At 41.0% G+C, this 19358-nt stretch overlaps 1 protein-coding gene across 30 annotated transcripts in view; it reads right to left on the bottom strand.

Moving 5' to 3' along the window:
• Nucleotides 1-4115, bottom strand: part of KCNMA1 (potassium calcium-activated channel subfamily M alpha 1) — a 420412-nt gene extending 416297 nt beyond the window's left edge. For 11 of the 30 annotated variants that reach the window (XM_068197384.1, XM_068197392.1, XM_068197393.1 and 8 more), the window contains exon 1: nt 3406-4113. In XM_068197384.1, coding sequence (XP_068053485.1) covers nt 3406-3714 — 309 coding nt within the window. In that variant the 5' untranslated portion in view covers nt 3715-4113. Of the gene's footprint in view, nt 1-3405 lie in introns of all 30 variants that reach the window. The other 19 variants (XM_068197370.1, XM_068197377.1, XM_068197376.1 and 16 more) reach the window with 3 other exon arrangements.
• Nucleotides 4116-19358: the final 15243 nt, after the last annotated feature.

The following is a 19358-nucleotide window of genomic DNA, read 5'->3' as shown; positions in this document are numbered from 1 at the left end:
TGTACATTACCATGCATATTTATTTTAGTTTTCTGCTGTTACCACAAACAAGAACAACTAATGTCAGAGTCCAACCCAATGAAGTTTAATTTCGCATTCTACTTTTCATACACAAACAGAAATTAGTTGGTCAAGGGAGAAAAAACAAGCAATAATGAGACAAGTTCTTTAGCAGTATCTAAGCACCACCAAAAATGTAGATGTAAACACTGAGAAGAAAACCAGCATTTTTCAAGGCTGGTTGCAAATAGAGTGTAGCTAATTTTGAAAAATTGCATCTAAAATTATATACCATATTAAATAAAGGAATACAATGGTTCTGATAGTAATGACATGAAACACTGACAACAAAGGTAAAGATTTACATTTTTTGGGCAGGTTTTTTTTTTAAAATGCCAATTTACAAAGCAAGTATGGAGCATGAAAATCCTATAACTTCAACAATCATTTTTAATACATGATTAAGTGTGATGTTCTATTCATATACAATTACATAAATTAGATACGGAATTTTAAGGGACAAGGTTGATGATTCTGTTAGCAGTTTTCATATTCTTGACTTTCCTATCACCAAGTGAAAAAAATTAATGAAATTTCATATCACAAAGTAATAAACTGTTTATATCATGATTTTAAATTCTGGCTTTAAATTGAATGAGTTGAAGAGGGGGACACTCCAAAAAAACACAGTCTGAATCCTTCTATGTAGTCATTAAAAAGTTTTACATCCCAAACAATCATCAACTAATCCATGGAATACAATGTCATGCTTAGGATATAGCAGGGAGAAAAAAATGAAACTTTTTGTAGTTCTTTGCAATAACAGATACAGATATGAGTGTTAGCACAGTAACTCTGAATTATTCACATGTATATTTGAATTATTCAATAAGAGGCCACAGAAAGTAGACATGAAGAAGATTTCTTTTAGCTCTCTCACTGGGACTGCTCTTTATGTAGATAATGAGATGATGCTGGACAGCCCAACTCCCCTGCAACCTGTGGAGCAACAGAAGAGGCAGCAGAGGAAAGGAAAGCTCCTAACATGCAGAAAACTTCTTCAATCCTGCAGTAGGAGGAGCTACTTCTTCTAAAATTGCTTTTGTAGCAGGTCCAATAGAGTCAACACAGCATATATATGCATTCACAGTTCTCTCCAGCAGCCTAGGCAGCTTTTTCCAACTCACCAAGCAGCAAAGTATGTGCTTGATAACAGCAAAGTTTCAGATAATTCCAGTTGTTACTTCAGTTGGCCTTTATACCCTAAATACTAGAAAAGTGTTTTGCAATAACTAGTTATAACTAACATCCGTGCATACACAGAATTCCCTCCAATTCCTCATTTTATCATATAAGGAATGCAGGATCAGCCCTTGTAAGTTCTTCTTTGCCAGAGTCTTGAAAATCCTTAAAAGTGGAACAAATAGGATCTAAAAGGAGACATACATCTCCCCCTACCTGCAGAGCCCTTTATCCTCCTGCCCCAGGGAATGACATTCATGGAACTACTTCAGTCTCAAAGATGAAATAAACTGAAATCTTACAACCTGCCATAGTCATAGTACATCAAACTGTTGGGACTGGAAGTGTTTGAACCCCTCAATGAAGCCTGTTACTAAACTGCCACATTTAGCCCAAGAGGTTTTAAAAACAATTTGCACGTATCTTTCTACACTGGGTAAGAAATTACTGATCTGCTCTAACTGACTGTGTCCCAGTAATGGACTATCTGACCAACAGTACCCAACAAGAAACCACACATAAGAAGTCTGTGTACAAGCCTCTAACTTTTTACTCTCTCAAGGGAAGAAGCACAAGGTAATAACATGCAGATTATTCTTTTTTGTCAAGATCCTTGAGAGCCTTTGTAGATTTGTCTCATTCTGTGGAGGCAGAAATGCTAAATACACAACAAAACCAAAGCTAAAGTCTTCACTACTCACCCTTCCTTGAAAATTATCTTTTACTGCTGTAGGAAATATTATCTTATTACCACAAATGCATTAGAGCTGTGCCATCACACCTGGCTAACACCTCTCTAAGAAAGTTAAGGTTTGGTTTTGAATTTTAAAAAAAAGTGCTTATAGAAAAGTAGTGCTGCCTGATAGGATTCCTGATGCTTCAGGCTGACCTAAAAACTTTTATTCCTTAACTTTAGCAATCACTCCTTCCATAGATAGGCCAAGTTCACTGTAAGAGTTAAACTTCCAACTGGAATGCAGAGGTTCATGTAAGCAACCCAAACTACACAACAAACAAGTACCATAACTTTTCATGCTCTGACATTGTTCCTGGTTTCCCCTAAATGCTGGGCCCTTCACAGAACTGGTGTATGTGCTGTGTATTTAGGGGGGAGGGGACAGGAGAAAGGGGAAGACAGCTCACTGTACGTCAAAGCAAACCAGCAACCTAGCAACCATATATTAAAAGGTGTGTGTGTTTTTGTGGGTGTCTGTGTGCCAGGAATAACTGAAGCAGATATTATTCCATTTGTAATTCAAAAAATGTGAAAAGGGAAGGGGAGAAACTCCAGTTGCTGGTCTATTTTGGGGTCTGTCAAAATCCACTTTCACAATACAGAGTGGTAACACTTTCGATCTCATTTCTCGAAATCAAAAATGACAATCTAGAGTCGAGCAAGTTCTTAGCTTTGGTTTGAAAATAGACCCTCCAAAGCAGAAAGTGAACTTATTTCACATACTATGCTTTCTTCCAGCTGGCAATATGCAAACATCAAAGGGGCAGAAAGACTGCCTCAAAGACTTCACATTTAGGTTAAGAGAATACTTATAAATGTACAGAATACTTCTAGACAGATACATTTAACAAACAGAAACGTCAAGTATTCTCAGGGAATGGAACTAGCTTTATAAAGACTCGCTTTAGTGAGTGAGAAATTGAGTGAGAAATTTACCCATACAGTTTTGCCAATTGTATCTCATTCCACAAGGCAACTGAGAGTTTAGCTCAGGATATGCAAGCTCCCACCCCATCATATGCGGCCCCAAGGGTGCACATAAACTTCTGATCTGCACCTTCCCAATACACCAGCATGTGCCTCTCTGACAGGGTGAGCCGCACACCAGGCGTAACTTTCATGGCACCAGACGAAAACGAATGAGTCCCTGCGTGGCGTGGAACAGAGAAGGGGGAACGGGGAGGCGCCTCGGGACTGCACGCACCACCTCACCCCTCCAGCTACACTGCCCACGTTGCAGCTGCCAGTAGCCCGTGGCAACCCTAAGCCAAGAGCAGCCAGCACATTGCCACCAGCAGCCTGCCGCCACCTCGCCCAGGTGTCCCGGTCTACAAGGCTGGGCTCCTACTCCTCCTCACCACCACCACCAGCACCGCACCAAACCATCACCGGCAGCAGGAGGGAAAGGGAAGGGAAGGGGCAGTTACCTTGTTTTTGACCCCGCAGTGGCAGCAGACAGTCCACAGGTACTTGAGGGTCCTCCACAGCAGGATGATAAACAGTCCCCCAAAGAAAGTAACCATGGATGAGGCGAGGAAAGCCCACCACATGCGCTGTCCGCGGCTATCGCAGGGCACCTCCATGGTCACCGGGATGATGAGCGCATCCATCTTGGGCACATTGACGGGGGAGGAGGACGAGTCTGTGTTGAGATTGTTGGCGTTGATATTGTTACTCATTCTAATGCCGCTGCCGCTGCCGCCCGGGTAGGAGCCGCCGCCGCTGCCATTTGCCATAGCTAACAGCGAGCCGGGCGCGCAGGGGCTTCCGAGAGCTCCTCCCGCCGCCAGCGCCCCCCAAAAAGCCCATCACCAGCCATATTGCTGCTGCTGCCGCCGCTGCTCAGCGGGGAAGGATAGGGAGAGTAATAAAAATAAAAAGCCCCCAGTCAAAACAAACAAATAACCAAACCAATCAACCAACCAAAAAAAAAAACCCAAAAAAAAAAAAAAAAAGCAGGTGAAGAAAAGCGACCGCACAATTCCCGGGTCCCTCTCGGGAGCCGACAGGCCGGTGAATTCCGAGCGTCCTCTTTGTACGGCGAAAATAATATTAAAAAAAAAATTAAATACTAATAAAAATATAGTCTCCTCCTCAGATTCCCACCCCTTCCTTCTCCCGCATACACAGCCCCTACCCCGCCCACCCCCAAAAAAAAAATCATCCACCACCACCACAAACTGATGCCTCTGAGCGTCTCTCCAAGATACCCAGCGCTGCGACCCCGCTGGCCTCAGCGGGGATCCCTCACTCAGCCTCCGCCGCGGATCCTCCCGGAGGTGGTCTGTTATTGTTATTAGTCTTTAACTTGTTATCAGCGATACTCAGTCACCCCCCCCGCGCACCCTCCTCCTCCTCCTCCTCTTCCAAGTCCAGCCCCTTCCTCTCTTCTTCCCCCCTTGGTGCCAGCAGCAGCCTCCTGTGGCTCCTAATTCATCCTCCGCTGGCCCATCTGTGCGTGCGCTGCCGCTGCCGCCGCCTCCTCGCCCATCCTTCGGGAGCTCCCTCCAGGGCCCGGCTGTCGCTCAGGCTGTTGCTCCCACACGCGCAGCGGCGCCGCCGGCTCCCGCCCCTCCCTCTGTGCCGCCGGGGGACGCGACGGCCCCGCGCCCGCAGCCGCGGCCGCTCCGGGGGCGCATCAAAGGCCCCGCGGGCCGGGGGTGCCGGGCGGGCCGGGGGTGCCGCGCTGCCGCTGCCGCCGGGGGTGGGGGCGCCGGCTCAGGCGGGCTCCCGGCGCCCCATGGGCAGCGCTCCCCGCCCCGCGGCCGCTCGGTCCAGCTCGCGGCGCCGCCGAAGCGCCGAGCGCCCGCTCCGGAGGACGGCGAGGCGGGAGCGGGGGCTGTGTGCCGAGGCGGACGCTTCACAGGTGGCGGCGAGGCGGTGCCCGGCCGCGCCGGGGAGCTGCCGGTCCAACAAGTCCCGCCGGCCCTGGCTCGTCCATCGCCGCCGCGCCGCGCTCTCCGCAGCCGCGGTGGGGCGGGGGCAGGCGGCAGCGGCCCCCCCGCGCCGGCCGTGCGCGGGGCCGGTTCGAAGGATGTCATGACGCAGCGGCCAACGCACGGCGCAGTCACGGCCCCGGCCCCCGCAGCCCCGCCGGGCCCCCGCAGCCCATCGCCCGCATCCCTCGCCCGCCGCGCGGTGCGGCACCGCGGCGAGCGCGACCCCTCCGCAGCGCGGCCGCAACGGCGCCCTGGGGGCCGGCGGGCCCGGGGCTGCAGCCGCGGGGCAGCGGGGCAGCGGGGGAGGGAGGGAGCGGGGCTCGCAGGAGGCGTTTGAGCTGCAGCAGCAGGTGCCCGGGGATGCGCACGGCGCGGGAGGGGGGAAGCTGGCATGGAAACGCGCTAAGGGAGCGTGAAATAAACATCGGGGGACCGCGGCGTGGGTTTTTCCGCTGAAGGCATTCGTGGTTTGTGTTTAATTGACACGGGCAAGTACTGCAAACGCTCCGCAAACACACCGTAAATTGCCGCACATCCCAAGAACATTCCTGAATTTAACCCTTAGGAATATAAACAATTTAAACCGACACCTTTGGGGAGGATGGGGGTTAAAGGGGAAGCCAGCAAGAAAATCTGGATAGTCATCTCCTATTTTTTTTTTATATTCACGTTGAAAAGCAGAGTAATTTAAATTTCTATATGTGTATTCATTTATACATAAATCAAACTCTCCATTTGGCGCATGGTCCGCTCACTGGGTTGTCTGCACAAAGTATTATGCAGATCCTCTTGACATCTTTCCAAGGGTAAAATACAGCAGCCTTTGTGTGCGTGACATTCCCCCATCTTATCTAGTTGCTATACCAGCAGAGAACCACCATTATGAAATAGTAATCTCTTAACCTTTAGTAGCAGTAGTTTCTGTTTCTGCATCTGCCAGGGGCTTATTTGTTTCTGTTGTCTAGTTAAGTGAAGGTAATGAGATTTTATGAGTTCCCAAAGCTTTTTACAGGGCTCTCTACCCCGCTCACCCCCACTTTTTTTGTGCAATAACACTACTGTTTGTCTGACTCTCTGAGTTCATCATGACATCTCTTTCCAGTCTCCTCCTCCAGTCTGTTCCTTCAAGAGAAGGCTTACTTTTTCAAGAAGGGTTTAATAGGGGCCTCTGAACAGAGAAGGCATTAGATAATGATATGGAAGTGTATACAGGTAAGAAAAATGCTACATTATTTTTTCACAGAGAAAACCAGTCAGTTACATAGCAGACCTGAAGCAGGTGGTGGTTGTACTGGAATTTAGTTGAGAATTTCTAGATGCAGAAAACTAGTCAGATTGAAAAGAAACTGCATGTCACAGCTGCCACATGCAAGCCCAGGCTACCAGCACTGCCACAGCTGCTGCCCCCTCCCATGTCTTTTCATTACCAACCCTCCCCACAGCTAGAGAGCCACCTGGACTGCAAAGTGTTGCAGGATCACACAACCTTGGGTCCTGGGCTCAGAACCTGGTCCTTATGGTCATTTGCTCTGCATTCCTGTGAGGAACATCCTTTCACAGCTGCACACATACCCAGGGATCCTTTTATCCATCAGCAAACACCAGGAGTGGAGCAAGGGCAGGAGCATCGTAACACAGGCACTTGATGTCTGATCTTCACAAGTGCCAGGTACTTACAGGCACTCTTACAGCTAATAGAAACTACAAGCCCTGTGCACCTTGAAAGATGAGGACAATGAAGAGCAGCTGCCCAGCATATCCCAGGGAAGGCTTTTGCATGATGGAATTTCTTCCATATTCTAGTCTGGCAGATAACAAGAACTGAGTCTCTGAAGCATAACTGTGACATACATTCTCTCTTGTTGTTTGGGAGGGCCCAGAAGATTTGACAGAGAGGCTGCAGTCTGAAAATACATTTTCTTGCTTTATAGATTCAGAAGGTATGAGCTAAAATGTATTTATTGGACTCAATACTGCTGCAGCTGAGCAGTGCAGACACTGTTTTCGCAAGCACTCCAGAAGCAAACAGGATCATTAGGCACTTCTGAAATACCATCCCCATAATACTGTACCCACACATACCAATGATAGTCCTAAAGAAAAACGCTCACTAAAGCAAAGCAAGTGCACCACAAATTGTAGTCTGTAGGTTCAAGTAATTTGATTCCAACATGTTCACACAGAGTTTAAATGCAGATTTGGACAGGGACAGGAGATTTATTGTGATCACTTGTAAAAAGCTGCTTTGAAGTTCTGATGCTCAAAAACTGTTCATAAACCAATCAACACATACAGTAGGAGTCGTAGTATATAAATTTCACACTATATATCCAGGGGAAAACCTTTGTTTTATCCCTATAAACAAAACTTTTATTTACATAAATATGGCTAAGTTCTACAAATATTTACCATGAAACTCACACTGAAAAGTAAATATTGATATCAATTGGTAAGACTTGACTTACCAGTTGAAAGTTTCCTTACTAGGAAATATCTGCAAGAAACAAAGTAGATAACTTTGTATTTTGTTCACCTATTCATAGACAGAGGTAAAAATGGTCCTTAAATGAATATCCCTTCCATTAAGTCCCATTTGAGCATACTCCTTTATGAATAAAGGCCAGCTTTCCAGTGCAGGCTCTATAAAGCAGAGTTTGAGAAAGCCTCCTGGGGCTGTATGCTTCATTTACTGAGGCAACAGCTCCATTTCATGTTGCCTTCAGAATAAACAAGGTTTTCAAGCTCTGCATCCTGGAGAGATCTATTCCAAACAAACAGAAAATTTCAACGGATTAGTTTTCAGATTAGTTGTCTATTTAATATTACAACATAAGAGCTCAAAATTTACTTGGTTAACAATACTATTTACAGAACATAACAAACACTGTGCTGACCTGTGTTTTTCCTGTTCTTACCATGTAGCATAGTCCAGGATACAATCATGCCTACTCAATGTGATTCTGGAGGATTTGTTTCCAGAAAGCAGTGTTTTAGCAGCAAGGAAATGACTCCTCTTTATGTAAAACAGTTCCCTCTTGTGGATATTCTGTGTACAGTATCACAGAAGTATTTAAAATATTCATCAATCCTGGATCTTTGCAATTAAAACCCCCAACTCTGTTCATCAATTCTACAAACCCCTTAGCATTCTTGGTTTCAGCAATTAAATATGTGAGGAAGAACAAGCTATTGCATTTAAATATAATACAACTTGCCCAATTCCACATTATGAATAACAAATTACTTAATAAAGTTCAATAAACATAACAAGCTAAATAAAGTTGCATAACTGTACCTAAATGAGTCAAGAACAAATCACAGTGGGGTTTTTTATTTTGCTTATATGAGAAAACTTTCCACACATTCCATTAAGAGAAACCATGATTAAAAAACAAGAAAAAGATACACTATATAAAGAAAAGAGACAGTACTGGCAAAGCAGTCAGGGTTTCCAAGGATCCATGTGCTAAGTACAGAAGACAAAGAAACTCTGGAATGATAAATCTTTCAATTAAAACTAGAGTCCAGGCAAGTGGCACAGCTTCACTGGTGACACAATATTGCACCAGGGATTAATTTAGCATGGCAGTTAGGAAAAAAAAAAAGCAACACATGAATGGAGTAAGAGTATGAAGATTTATGTGTGCTCTAAATGATGACTACATTACACAAAGAATATTTTTTTTTTCTTAAGAAGAGTAATGTGAGAGAATAAATGTGTACTCCTCCCCAGTTTTTCCTAAAGGCGTATATGGTCTAACTGAATCCGGGCAAATGATAGAAAACATTTGCATGTTATTATCTTGAGGGAAATTATATTTTAAAAGGCTAAAACCTTCCTAAATAAAAATAATAATAAAAAGTTCTTCTAGTCAAGAGACTAGGTTTGTGTTTCTGAGGTCAGTGGGGCACTTGGTCTTGGCTTCAAATGCTGGAGACCAAGTGTCAACCAGACTTCAGATATAAGCAGAGATGTCTTGCCTAATTAATTCTGAGCCTCGCTTTAATACGATTCCTTACTATTCCTACTTTGTCCTGAGAACAGAGTGAAAAATAATACATTTGTAGTGATTAGATGGATGATGGAACAAAATCATATAATGAAATAATTCTGGGATTTTTGTTGCAATGCAAAATGTTTGCTGTCTGAGATGCTGATGTAAAACACATAAGGTGTGATCTACTGTCCTTGTCTTAAAGACTCAAAAGAGAAATTTTACCAGGAGATTATAATAATATGCACATAACTATATATTTGCACATGGCAAATTATTATCTTCAGCATTTGCTTTTTTCATAGAATTTAGACAACCTATTTCAGCATATATGAATTGAAAATTGTTTAGTTTACTTTCTATCTGCCCAATCCCTGTTCAAAGACCAAAGTACATATTTAGCATGATAATATATTGCACACTGTAACAGCTTCTTATCAAAGTACTTTGCAAATAGGAATATATTCAACCTCATCACATCTCTCCGTAACAGTATACGTGAACACTATTCTTGGCAGTGAGGTTATGTAACAATTTCCTTGAATTAGTTAAAACTTTTGTATTGAGATCTATTTTGGCACTTAACCCTGGCAAAATCCTCCAGCTGGCAGGACAAAGACATACTTCAGCAGAATGCTTTAATGGGTCACCCAGTCATTCAGAGTGATCATCTCCAGAGTACTGGAACCCTTGCACTCAATCCAGCCAAATAAAATATTAAAGAAAATCCCTTGTTCACACTAATCCATAAGGTATGAATAGAAATTTAATACAAATGAATATTTCAAACATAGAGTATTTTCTTTGGGCTTTAAAAAAATAATTTTAATAAAGCAATTATTCATATCCTTGTATTTTGCTTAAGAGTTAGACCCATACATACTTCCTCATTCTTACCAAGTTTCCCAAATCACATAGCTTTTGATTAGATGTGATATTCCTTGCCAATAGGATCACTTCTCATTGGAAAATTAGTATGGTTTATACATTAACAGAATATTAATATACAGCTAGAATTTGAAAAAATGTGACAGCAAAATGATGACCTCAGAAGCGATATTAATTAAGCCATGTTGGACATTCTGAGGTCTGTAAGTACATTTAATAAATATGAATCCACACACTTACAAGCACTCTTGACTCCCACAAACCAGAGCCTTTTTATTACTGTTTGTACTAATGAGATTTTCTTCCAGCCAGAAGAGAAGAAAGTAGGAAGACACCAGGATATTCTGAAGACAGAATAGTAGCAGTCACTGTTAAAACACAGACTAACAAAGGAGCTACAGAAATAGCAGTCAGCAAAATGGAAAATAAATCACATACATAAAAAAACCTTTAAAATATCTCTCTTAAAACATTAGTTCCCCTTTTTCTGAGTGGGCCCTGATTACCAAACCAGAGAGGAGAAGCAAACCCTTTACCCTCTACTGAATGATGATGACAGAACAACAGAGAAGTGCAATAGTTGCAAAGAACCACGGCAGAGGAGCAGGGTAAAACTTCTCCATGGTTTGTGTTTTTTAGTTGTATCAAATCAGAACGGCTACATCACTCTGCAAACATATCAGGGCAATGTCAGGACATCTTTCAGTACAATTTTGGTTTTGTGGAAGCTCTCCAGTTCTTTGTATAAATATTAACACCCGTTGGTCATCCCAGAAAGGCCCAGAAATTTCTAATGGAGCAATATACCAACTGTTATAGCAGTACAGTAAATATATATGTGTGTGTGTGTGCATCTATATCTATCTCCTGTGTGTGACATAGCTATAAAAACACAAAGTAGCCAGTGTCCCCCAGTTTCCAACAGCAGTGCTCATGCTGTGGCCATAGCTAACTACAAGCACAGCATTCCAGAACTGCTCATCTATTGCCATAATGATTGCAAAGACAAATACTAATTTTTTCTAATGGTTTTAATTTGGAGAACTAAATATTTATAGCCTCATATTTTCCATTCATTTTATTTGGTATCTTGCATACTGGAATTCTGTAGGCCAGGTAGCTTTATTTGCCTGCTTCTAGGAGCCATCTGGCTTTGACTCTAGATTTTTCTAAGGCACAGCTATGGAGGGAAAAAAAGTATCACTGTAAAATATAAACTTGCAGATGCCTGTTTGCATTGGACAATTCTTTTTAAGTCCATCAGCCAACTTTGCCACTCACAGTGGCACTCACAGTGAGTCATTGCTGTCACAGTCAGAGCCCCTACAATGGAAGCTCTGCCAGTCATTCCCAAAAGCAGCCACCAGCCTTAATGTACTGTAGGGCTCCAAAATCTGTTGTGTGCCATTTAAATGGTTTGGGGAGCAAAGCAATAGCAGGACAGTACTGCTGCTCAGCTCCAATTAGGCCAAGGGAAATTTTCATAAAAGTCAGCTAAATGTTAAAACCAAGAAAAATGTGAAGATGTGTGTGTGTGTGTTCTGAAACCAGCCCCTGAGAAGAACAGCTCTGAGCACTAGCTAATTTCAAGTCCACAGGGTGTAAATCTGCTTAACACTGAAAAATCAGACATCAGACATCATACTAAAACCGTAAAGGGGAGACCATATGTTTACAAGAAGCCACTCCATTTTTTGCAGCTCATTATGACACTTACACTTTGCTCTCCCCAGGATATATTCACATTTAGGAACATGGTGTTTATTTTTGACAATAGCCTCAACATAATTCAGGAAGAGCAGTGTATGCGATGACCTGCTCTGCTTTCTTGTCTCTCACACTTGTCTGGAGGTAAATACCTGAGAACTGGCAATTTGCAACTGAAAATAAATTGGCACAAAAGAAATCTTTTATTATCAAACATCAGCCCATACAGTAAGGTTTGATAAGCTGAATCTCTCCATAATCAGAAGACGCTAAGACACTTTTCCTCTTCCCACTACGTAAGCATATCTCCACCAAAGAGTTTTTCCAATAGAAGGATGAAATAAAACACATTTAACATGCAATCCTGCAAAATGCTGAACATTCCTGCTTTGATCCAGCAAAGCATTTAAACAGGTGTCTAATGTTATGCACAAGTAATCTCAGAGAATCCTGTAACCGAGTCACATGTTTAAAATTAAGCATGTGTTTTAGGTCCAGGGTGACAAGGCTCGACACCTTGTATGATTAAGTGACTAGTAAGCTGAAGAGGTTGTGTAGGAGTCATGTCCTTAATTGCTTGCTGACTTCATCAGCATGTATATCTTACTGGGGCTGTATTTGCTAGCATGCAAAAGGTGACCTTTAATTCCAGAATTAATATAGCTTTCGCATTTTCTTTGCTGTTTGGAACTATACGTTCTTCAATTAACAAAATAATGAGAAAATTATACTCAACTTAGTCAAAATTTTTGAAGGATCAGTGATTAACTGACATTATTGTTTGGACTCCTGATAAAAGATTAATCTCTGAAATAGTATTCTAAAGACATAATATTCTGTTTTGTCATGGATAGATTCAAATATGTCCCCTCACAGGTCAATAGTGCTGCTAAGGATCAAATATGTATCATTAGTCGCAGATAAGTGTCAAATGTCAGAGCTCTGCTAATGGAGCAGTCTTACATGCAGTACTATGCCTGCAGCAAGCTCTCAAACAATATACCCTCAGGCTGAATTCAAAATAGTTGAGTTCAAGGCCAAAATAAAAGCTGCCTTAAAAATGAAGTATTTTCCAGCAGCAAAAATATTTTTTTTTCCTGTGCTAAAGTCAGTGTAATGTTGGGATACCCAATGGCAACTGACATAAAGGAAGTGCGGTTTTGACCTTCGGTTGCAGCCTCTGGGCAATATAATAATGGTAGAATGAATCTTTATTAACTGAATAGTTTCATATGCTGAACTCATGTTCATGGCTTTAATTTAATCTGATCAATGGGCAGATGTTAATTTCTGTTTCCTCTCATAAGCTAATTGTAATTCTACTTATGGTCAAAACTATAATATGTTATTTGGAAAGAGGCATGGGTTTTTTGTGTCTTATGCAGTGGGTGCAGTTTTGCCTTTGAGTACAAGTCTGTAGCTGCATCAATGAAGGATGGATATCTAATAATAATTCACATGTGCATATCTAATAATAATTCACATGTGCATATCTAACAATAGTTAGACACGGGGTAATTTGTAATCAGTAGAGCAATATCTTTGGAAAAAAGCATAATAAATTATTTTCATAAATGTTCATAGGTGGATATTCTGCAGATAATTTTTAATTATTAATTAACATGCAGGTTTAGGCAATGGAATACTGAATTGTATTTAACTATGAGACACACTGATCACAAAACTTCCACCTATTTACCATCTCAGTCAAGCCCCATTCAAAGTCTCTGATAATACTCTCCTGAGTATTATATGACTTTACCTCACACAACAGGTTTTCCCAGCATCTCCTCTACTAAAAGAAAGTTCACTGCTATACATGTGAGAATACATTATTGCTCACCTACCCTCAGGACGTTAGAAACTGCTCTATGCAGTCTATTGACAACTGCAATGGTTAGAATATTTCTAATGTTTACACAGGTTTATGGTACTTGAAAATGATCTGTTTTTCATAAATTATGCCTATTATTAAATGTATATATAATGTGTATTATATGTATAAATGTGTATTATAAAATGTTACTTGGAATTATCAACTTTACTAAATTTATCATCAAGATGTTTTTTCTCTGAATTTCCACAATGTCAAATTTCTAATGTTTTCTTTTTGTGTCAAGAAATGGGTAGCCTAGAACTTTACAAGGTCTCTAAAGAGATGAAGTTCTCTAATCTGTGTCTCTTAGGATTAAGGCAGGTGAAATGCAAAGCCATGTAATGTGTTTATCTCCCACAATTTAAAAAACTCATTGTTTTAAGTGCTAGAGAACCCTACAGCCAGATTAAGATTATATTACATAGAATAACCAGTACTTCAGTGGTATAAGTGTGGTTCTGGAGAAGCTCCAGCCATACAGTACTCATGCCATGTTAAAACAAGCAAAATTAAATTAGAATTTCAGGGGTACTTTTGTTCCATGGACAAAAACAGCCTACTATTAAATTGCTTTCCTAGAAGGAAATGTGCCTTGCTTATATAAAAAAGCATTCATAAAACATTTTATCTTTTGTTTCATGAAAGATTCATCTTCTTATAGGCAAGTAATTATGAGTAAATTATTAACTAACTGCAACAGGGCCATAGGACAACAAAAGTTTGTCAAGGGCAGGTTAACATTAATGTAAATAAATACTATTTTCATAGACAATATTTAGGCAATATACTTCATTCATTGTGAATCAGGTTAGTGCCCTTTCAGTGGCAGGCACTGGCAACTAATTAAATCCTGATTGATGTGTCAATGCAACACACTTCTGTGTGCATTGCATGAATCACAAAGTAATAGATTTACCCAGGCTTTATCACTATCAGTAAAGACGTAGATTATGTCAACTTTTCTTCTTAAAAAAGAAGATTTCTACTGCCTTTTCTCCTGGATGGTACAGTAAGTGCTTTCTAACAAACTAAAACATACAGCCAACCTTCCTCCATGTTTTACCTTCTCTTTTAAGAAAAAAATCTTGCCTTCCAGACTAGTAAAATCAGTATTAGGCATTTTTAAATATGGAGTGTAATCTCTTCAGTGTTCTCCGGAATAATATCAGGTTCCAGGAAATACTAGAGGTAGAGCTATTTCTTCTTTGGACAATCAGAACACATTTGCTTTACCTACTTCAGCTTGTTCCAGCTTCTTCAAAACTACCATGTTAACTAGTTCTCACCTTGGACCAAAAATTCTGCAGCACAGATACATCTTATCTTGTCACCCCAGTCTAAGAATAATAAAAATATCCCAGTTCTGTAGCTTTTTTAATTCTCTTTGATGAGGAATGAGATCCTTATGAACTCAAGAAACAAAGGAAAAAATATCCCTTACTGAAGATAAAGCTGAATGTGAGGAATTAGTGCTTTCAAATGCTTCTACAGCGTGACAGAAGACAGTCCTACCCCTAACCCTACTGAGTGGGAACACACTAGGCAACATCCTGGTGGGAACAGGGGCTTCATGATGAAAATGGCCACTGAAGGCAAAAAGATATTCAAGTCTGAGATAGGATTTTGGAGTAGCTGGTTACAGAGGAAATGCATGGTCATTTCAGCTGCAGTAAGATATTTTTCCAGTTATTTTCCAGTATTTTGAATATTCAGACTGTCTTCATATTAAACTTAGATCCATTAGATGTGGGTCAATGCGCACACCATTTCCTGTTATATTTTCCCCATGATGCCTAATATCTCTTGTATAATGGGTACGTGTTCTTGAAAACTAGACAGAGGCGTTTAAATCTCTTCTAAACCAGGCAATGTAACTATTAGTAGAAAGTACTACAGATGGCTGACTAATTGAACCATGGAAAGCATTATCACACCATTCCTCAATTTAGAACTCATTATTCATTTGAGTTCAATCTCATTTCATTACTGTTATAATTCCATAAAAAATTAAATTGAGTTTTAAACTTACCCACCTGAGTGCAGTTATTTTGCAATCGTCCGAAGTATGCCTTAATTCCAGCCAGTCCTACCAGACCACAGAAAATTACTACGTTTTGGGGGTTTCTTTACTTGTTTTCTGAGGGTTTGGTATTGTAGCCTAGTTATTAGAGCAGAATCACTAGGCCAAGATGCACATGCAGCCTTTGCTCTGTGACCTTGAGCAAGTTACTTGTACTCCATGGGTCCTGTGTTTACTTCTGTACAAAGGGTATTGTGGGGGTTAAATATCTCTACAGCACTTTTAGAGCATTAGGTGAAAGGTCCTTTAAAAGCTCAAAGTATGACTTAATAATATATAAGCACATATCTTTCCAGGTTATGTCTCAGGTATCCAGCATGGGGATTTGTGCAAAGCTCCATGTCTTCTCCAATAAAACAGACTAGAGCAGCTACTTATTTAAAGTTCTTCTGCACCAGATTAACTAAATGCCTCAGAGAATGATACTAGGTCACCTTCTTAAAATGGCCTGAATACCAGCAGAAGATTAAGAAATGGTGGGAGTGACTATATTTTGTTACACTGAAAGCATTAGAAGCAAAGTGTACATGAGCAAAGTGACATTCACTGACAGATTGAATTGCATTTTGATAAACTAAAAATGGCAGAGAGGCTCAGACCTTTGGAATAATAACTCTTGAAGATTTTCCATTTTGATAATCAGTTGATTGACAGAGGGTACAATGAGAAATGGCTATGACTTTTAGTTTGGAAAACAGCTGCTTTGTGATCCAACTTGGTTTCACCCCAACACCAATGGTGTTATAATCTGCACCTCTCCTGGTTTTCATGAATCCTGGATTGTTCTTTTTTAAAGTGCCAAACACTCAATTTTTCAGCAGTAGCTCAACAGCTGTAACCAAACCCTCATCATACCAGATCATACATGATACAGAAGCACAAACTAACTCTCATATGGCCAGTGAACTTACAGTGCCACCCTATAATTAACCATTGCTGGACTTTAAGATCATATGTATTAAAATAAGGTTGGACTTCGGAGGTTCTGAAGGGCTTAATACCATCCGTTTATGCAACTTCTCTTTCCTTCTGAAGTATTGTAATGTAAAACATGAGTGCATGGGTTGCTTTAATGGCATTGGTAGTAATATGCCTATGTGTGTGTATTTTTTGAGTTTTGTAACTAAAGACATTAATGCAAGTATATATTCACTTAATGTGTTGTAGTTTTCATATACTAGAGGATCAATTTCTGCCATTATATTTCACACTGAATGGCTGCTTTTTAATTCTTTTTTGATTTGTCTGTTGTGAAAGAAAGTGAGGGGTGAGAGTAAACTTGGTAAATGGCCAATATCAACATAGAAAGAAAAGTACTTTTTTTTTCTCCAGGCTAGTAACATCCAGCTGGGAGTGAAACCTACTTTGTCAGTATAGCATGAGCTAAGCCAGTCAGTCATTGGCAGCAAGAAACCAGGTCACAGTGGTCTACAGCAATCCTGCTGCTGGATCGTACTCTCTAATGAAGAATGAAAATGGACAAAGGTACAAACTGCATCAGCAGCAGCAGCTGGGTGAAAATGAGGCTTAACTTCTTATAGGAACCAGATGGTGGGCTATTAGAAATCGTCTAAAGCTGCCCTGGAGTGGCAAGAACAGGCTTGAGTTCCTGCAGCAGGAAGGAACTGAAAGTATTAGTGTAAAGACTTTGTCAGATGAACATGTTGAGGCATTCATTCCTAATGTCTCCTTACTTCTATTATAAATTTCAAGGGCCATAAGCAGAGGAGAAAGATACAAATTCCAGAAACAGATGGAGAGTCAGTGAGGCATAGAAGTACAGGTGCTATACAAACAGATGGAGTGAGGGGGAAAAAGGAAAGGAAAAGTGTTAAGTCTGAGAGGTGCACAAAATTCAGCAGGTGTATAACAGTTCAGTCTTGTAGGGGGATTTGGAAATTAATTACATCACTTTTTTCTCAGATAGCTCACTCCTTCCAACAAGAGACACTAGTTTCTTCCCTACTCTGTGTGCATTAAAACAAATTGACTTGTCCTTGAATACATCTGACTGCCAGGAGTTTTTAAGAAAGTTATCTTGTGACAGGGCTGAATTAAATTAATCTTATTAAGAGCTGTTATTGCCTTAATATCATTGCAATTCCTTTTTTCCAACACTAGACCACATTAGTTTGCAGATCAATATTAAAAACTACGACAAACCTGGAATGCTCTTGCTTTCAATCCCAAAGTAGATAGTATCACCGTCCAAAAAGATGGTGCCTGTAGAGGTATTCAATTTGGTAAACCATCTGATAAATTTAGACTGCATTCACCAAATCTCAAATCCAACATCACCTTCCCATCTCACATTACACAGCAAAGCACAATCTCACTGTCTGACATTAACTACATCAATTTCACTTTTGTGGTAAAAAGACATATGACGGCTGTTATTTATCCCAATAATAGTTGTTTGATGACTTTGACAACTCAGAAAACCTAAATTCAAAATTACAGTAAATTTCCTCCCTGCCTTTACTGAGGCAGGAATATGTCACTGTGAATGACAATGTTCTGTAGCAGAACTTGCTCTGTGAAACCTGCAAGGTTGAGCCTAATAGGAGTCCTGACTGGAGCAGTCTGGGGCTGGGAAGTAGGTTGGCTGGCAGTCTTCTGAGTGACAGATTCAGAAGCCATAGCCTCCACGCCCAGGCTTAGCTAGGGAGGCAGCCTCCCAGCAGGACATGAGCACAGGGTTGAACCCTTTCACATCTGAGAACCAGTTCTGTGATTAACCATTCAACAACTCTGATTAAAATGCACGTGCTGTCCTGGGGGCTCACGTTTGAAATACCCTCTTTGGACAAATTAACATTTGTAAGCAAGGCGTGGCTTTTTTTTTCATTTATCATTATGCTTTCTTCCATTACCTTTTGAAAAAAGAGGACTTAATATTCCAGGCGTTGCCTGCTGGATATCATTGGTCACAAAGCTCTCATCTTCTCTACTTTTGAAGAGACTCTCTGGTTCTTTCTTGCAGTAGCATGTCAATTTGAAAAATAGGACTGCTAGGAAAGATTATTTATCATTTTCTCATTAAACCCAAAAGCCAGAAGGGAAAATATCTGTTGGGTCAACTAGTTGTTCTCCCTTTCACACATTTTACAATGTAAGCTTTGCAGATCATGCATACTTCGATTGGTTCCCTCCTTTGTGGGAGGAATGGGTTCCATTTGGAGGACTACTTCTGGAGCTCCAACAGAGGGTTGGAGTCAGGGTTCATAATTTCAACTTCCATGTCTTGACCACAGAAACACTTTCATGCAAACTCCAGACAGCCCCATGGACACTGACATTAAACAGTGTCAATGCTCAGTCCTTTTCTGGCGTGTGATCAGAACAAACATGAACACGAAGGCAGCAGAATAGGCTGGGATCCCAAGGTGGCATTGCCATGGCTGCCATCACACATTTTCTTTATGTTTTTTGGGCCTCTCTATATAAGCCTTTGCTTCACCTTTGGTCCTTAGGTTCAGTTTTGTTATCTCAGGTTAGCTAGCTTTAGTTATCATTGCTTTGCATCTGTTTCATTGCTTTGCATGAGTGTTTCATCATAAAATCAGAGTGATATCACAAAGATCTGCCAGCCGGCTGAGAAATAAAGTTGAATGCTTATTAGATTTTAAAGGCAATATGCAATAGGTCACCATTTTGGTAGATTTATGCAAGTCATGTAGCCCTACTACACTGAGATCTCTTATAAACTATTAGCTTTGGGAGCACTGCAGGATAAGGCACACATTAAGCAGATTAAAAACAAATAGGAGGTGGCGAAAGACAATAGCAATCATTAGAGGAAGGATCACAAGATCTGTTGGACAAAGTCAACACTCTTAATAGGGAATCACTCTTGCACAAAATTGAGCGTTTGAGCCTGCTGCAGTGATATTCA

This window comes from Anomalospiza imberbis, chromosome 8 (genome assembly GCF_031753505.1).
Source record: "Anomalospiza imberbis isolate Cuckoo-Finch-1a 21T00152 chromosome 8, ASM3175350v1, whole genome shotgun sequence".
NCBI classification, from domain to species: Eukaryota; Metazoa; Chordata; class Aves; order Passeriformes; family Viduidae; genus Anomalospiza; species Anomalospiza imberbis.
This window is presented reverse-complemented; position numbering and strand designations above follow the sequence as displayed.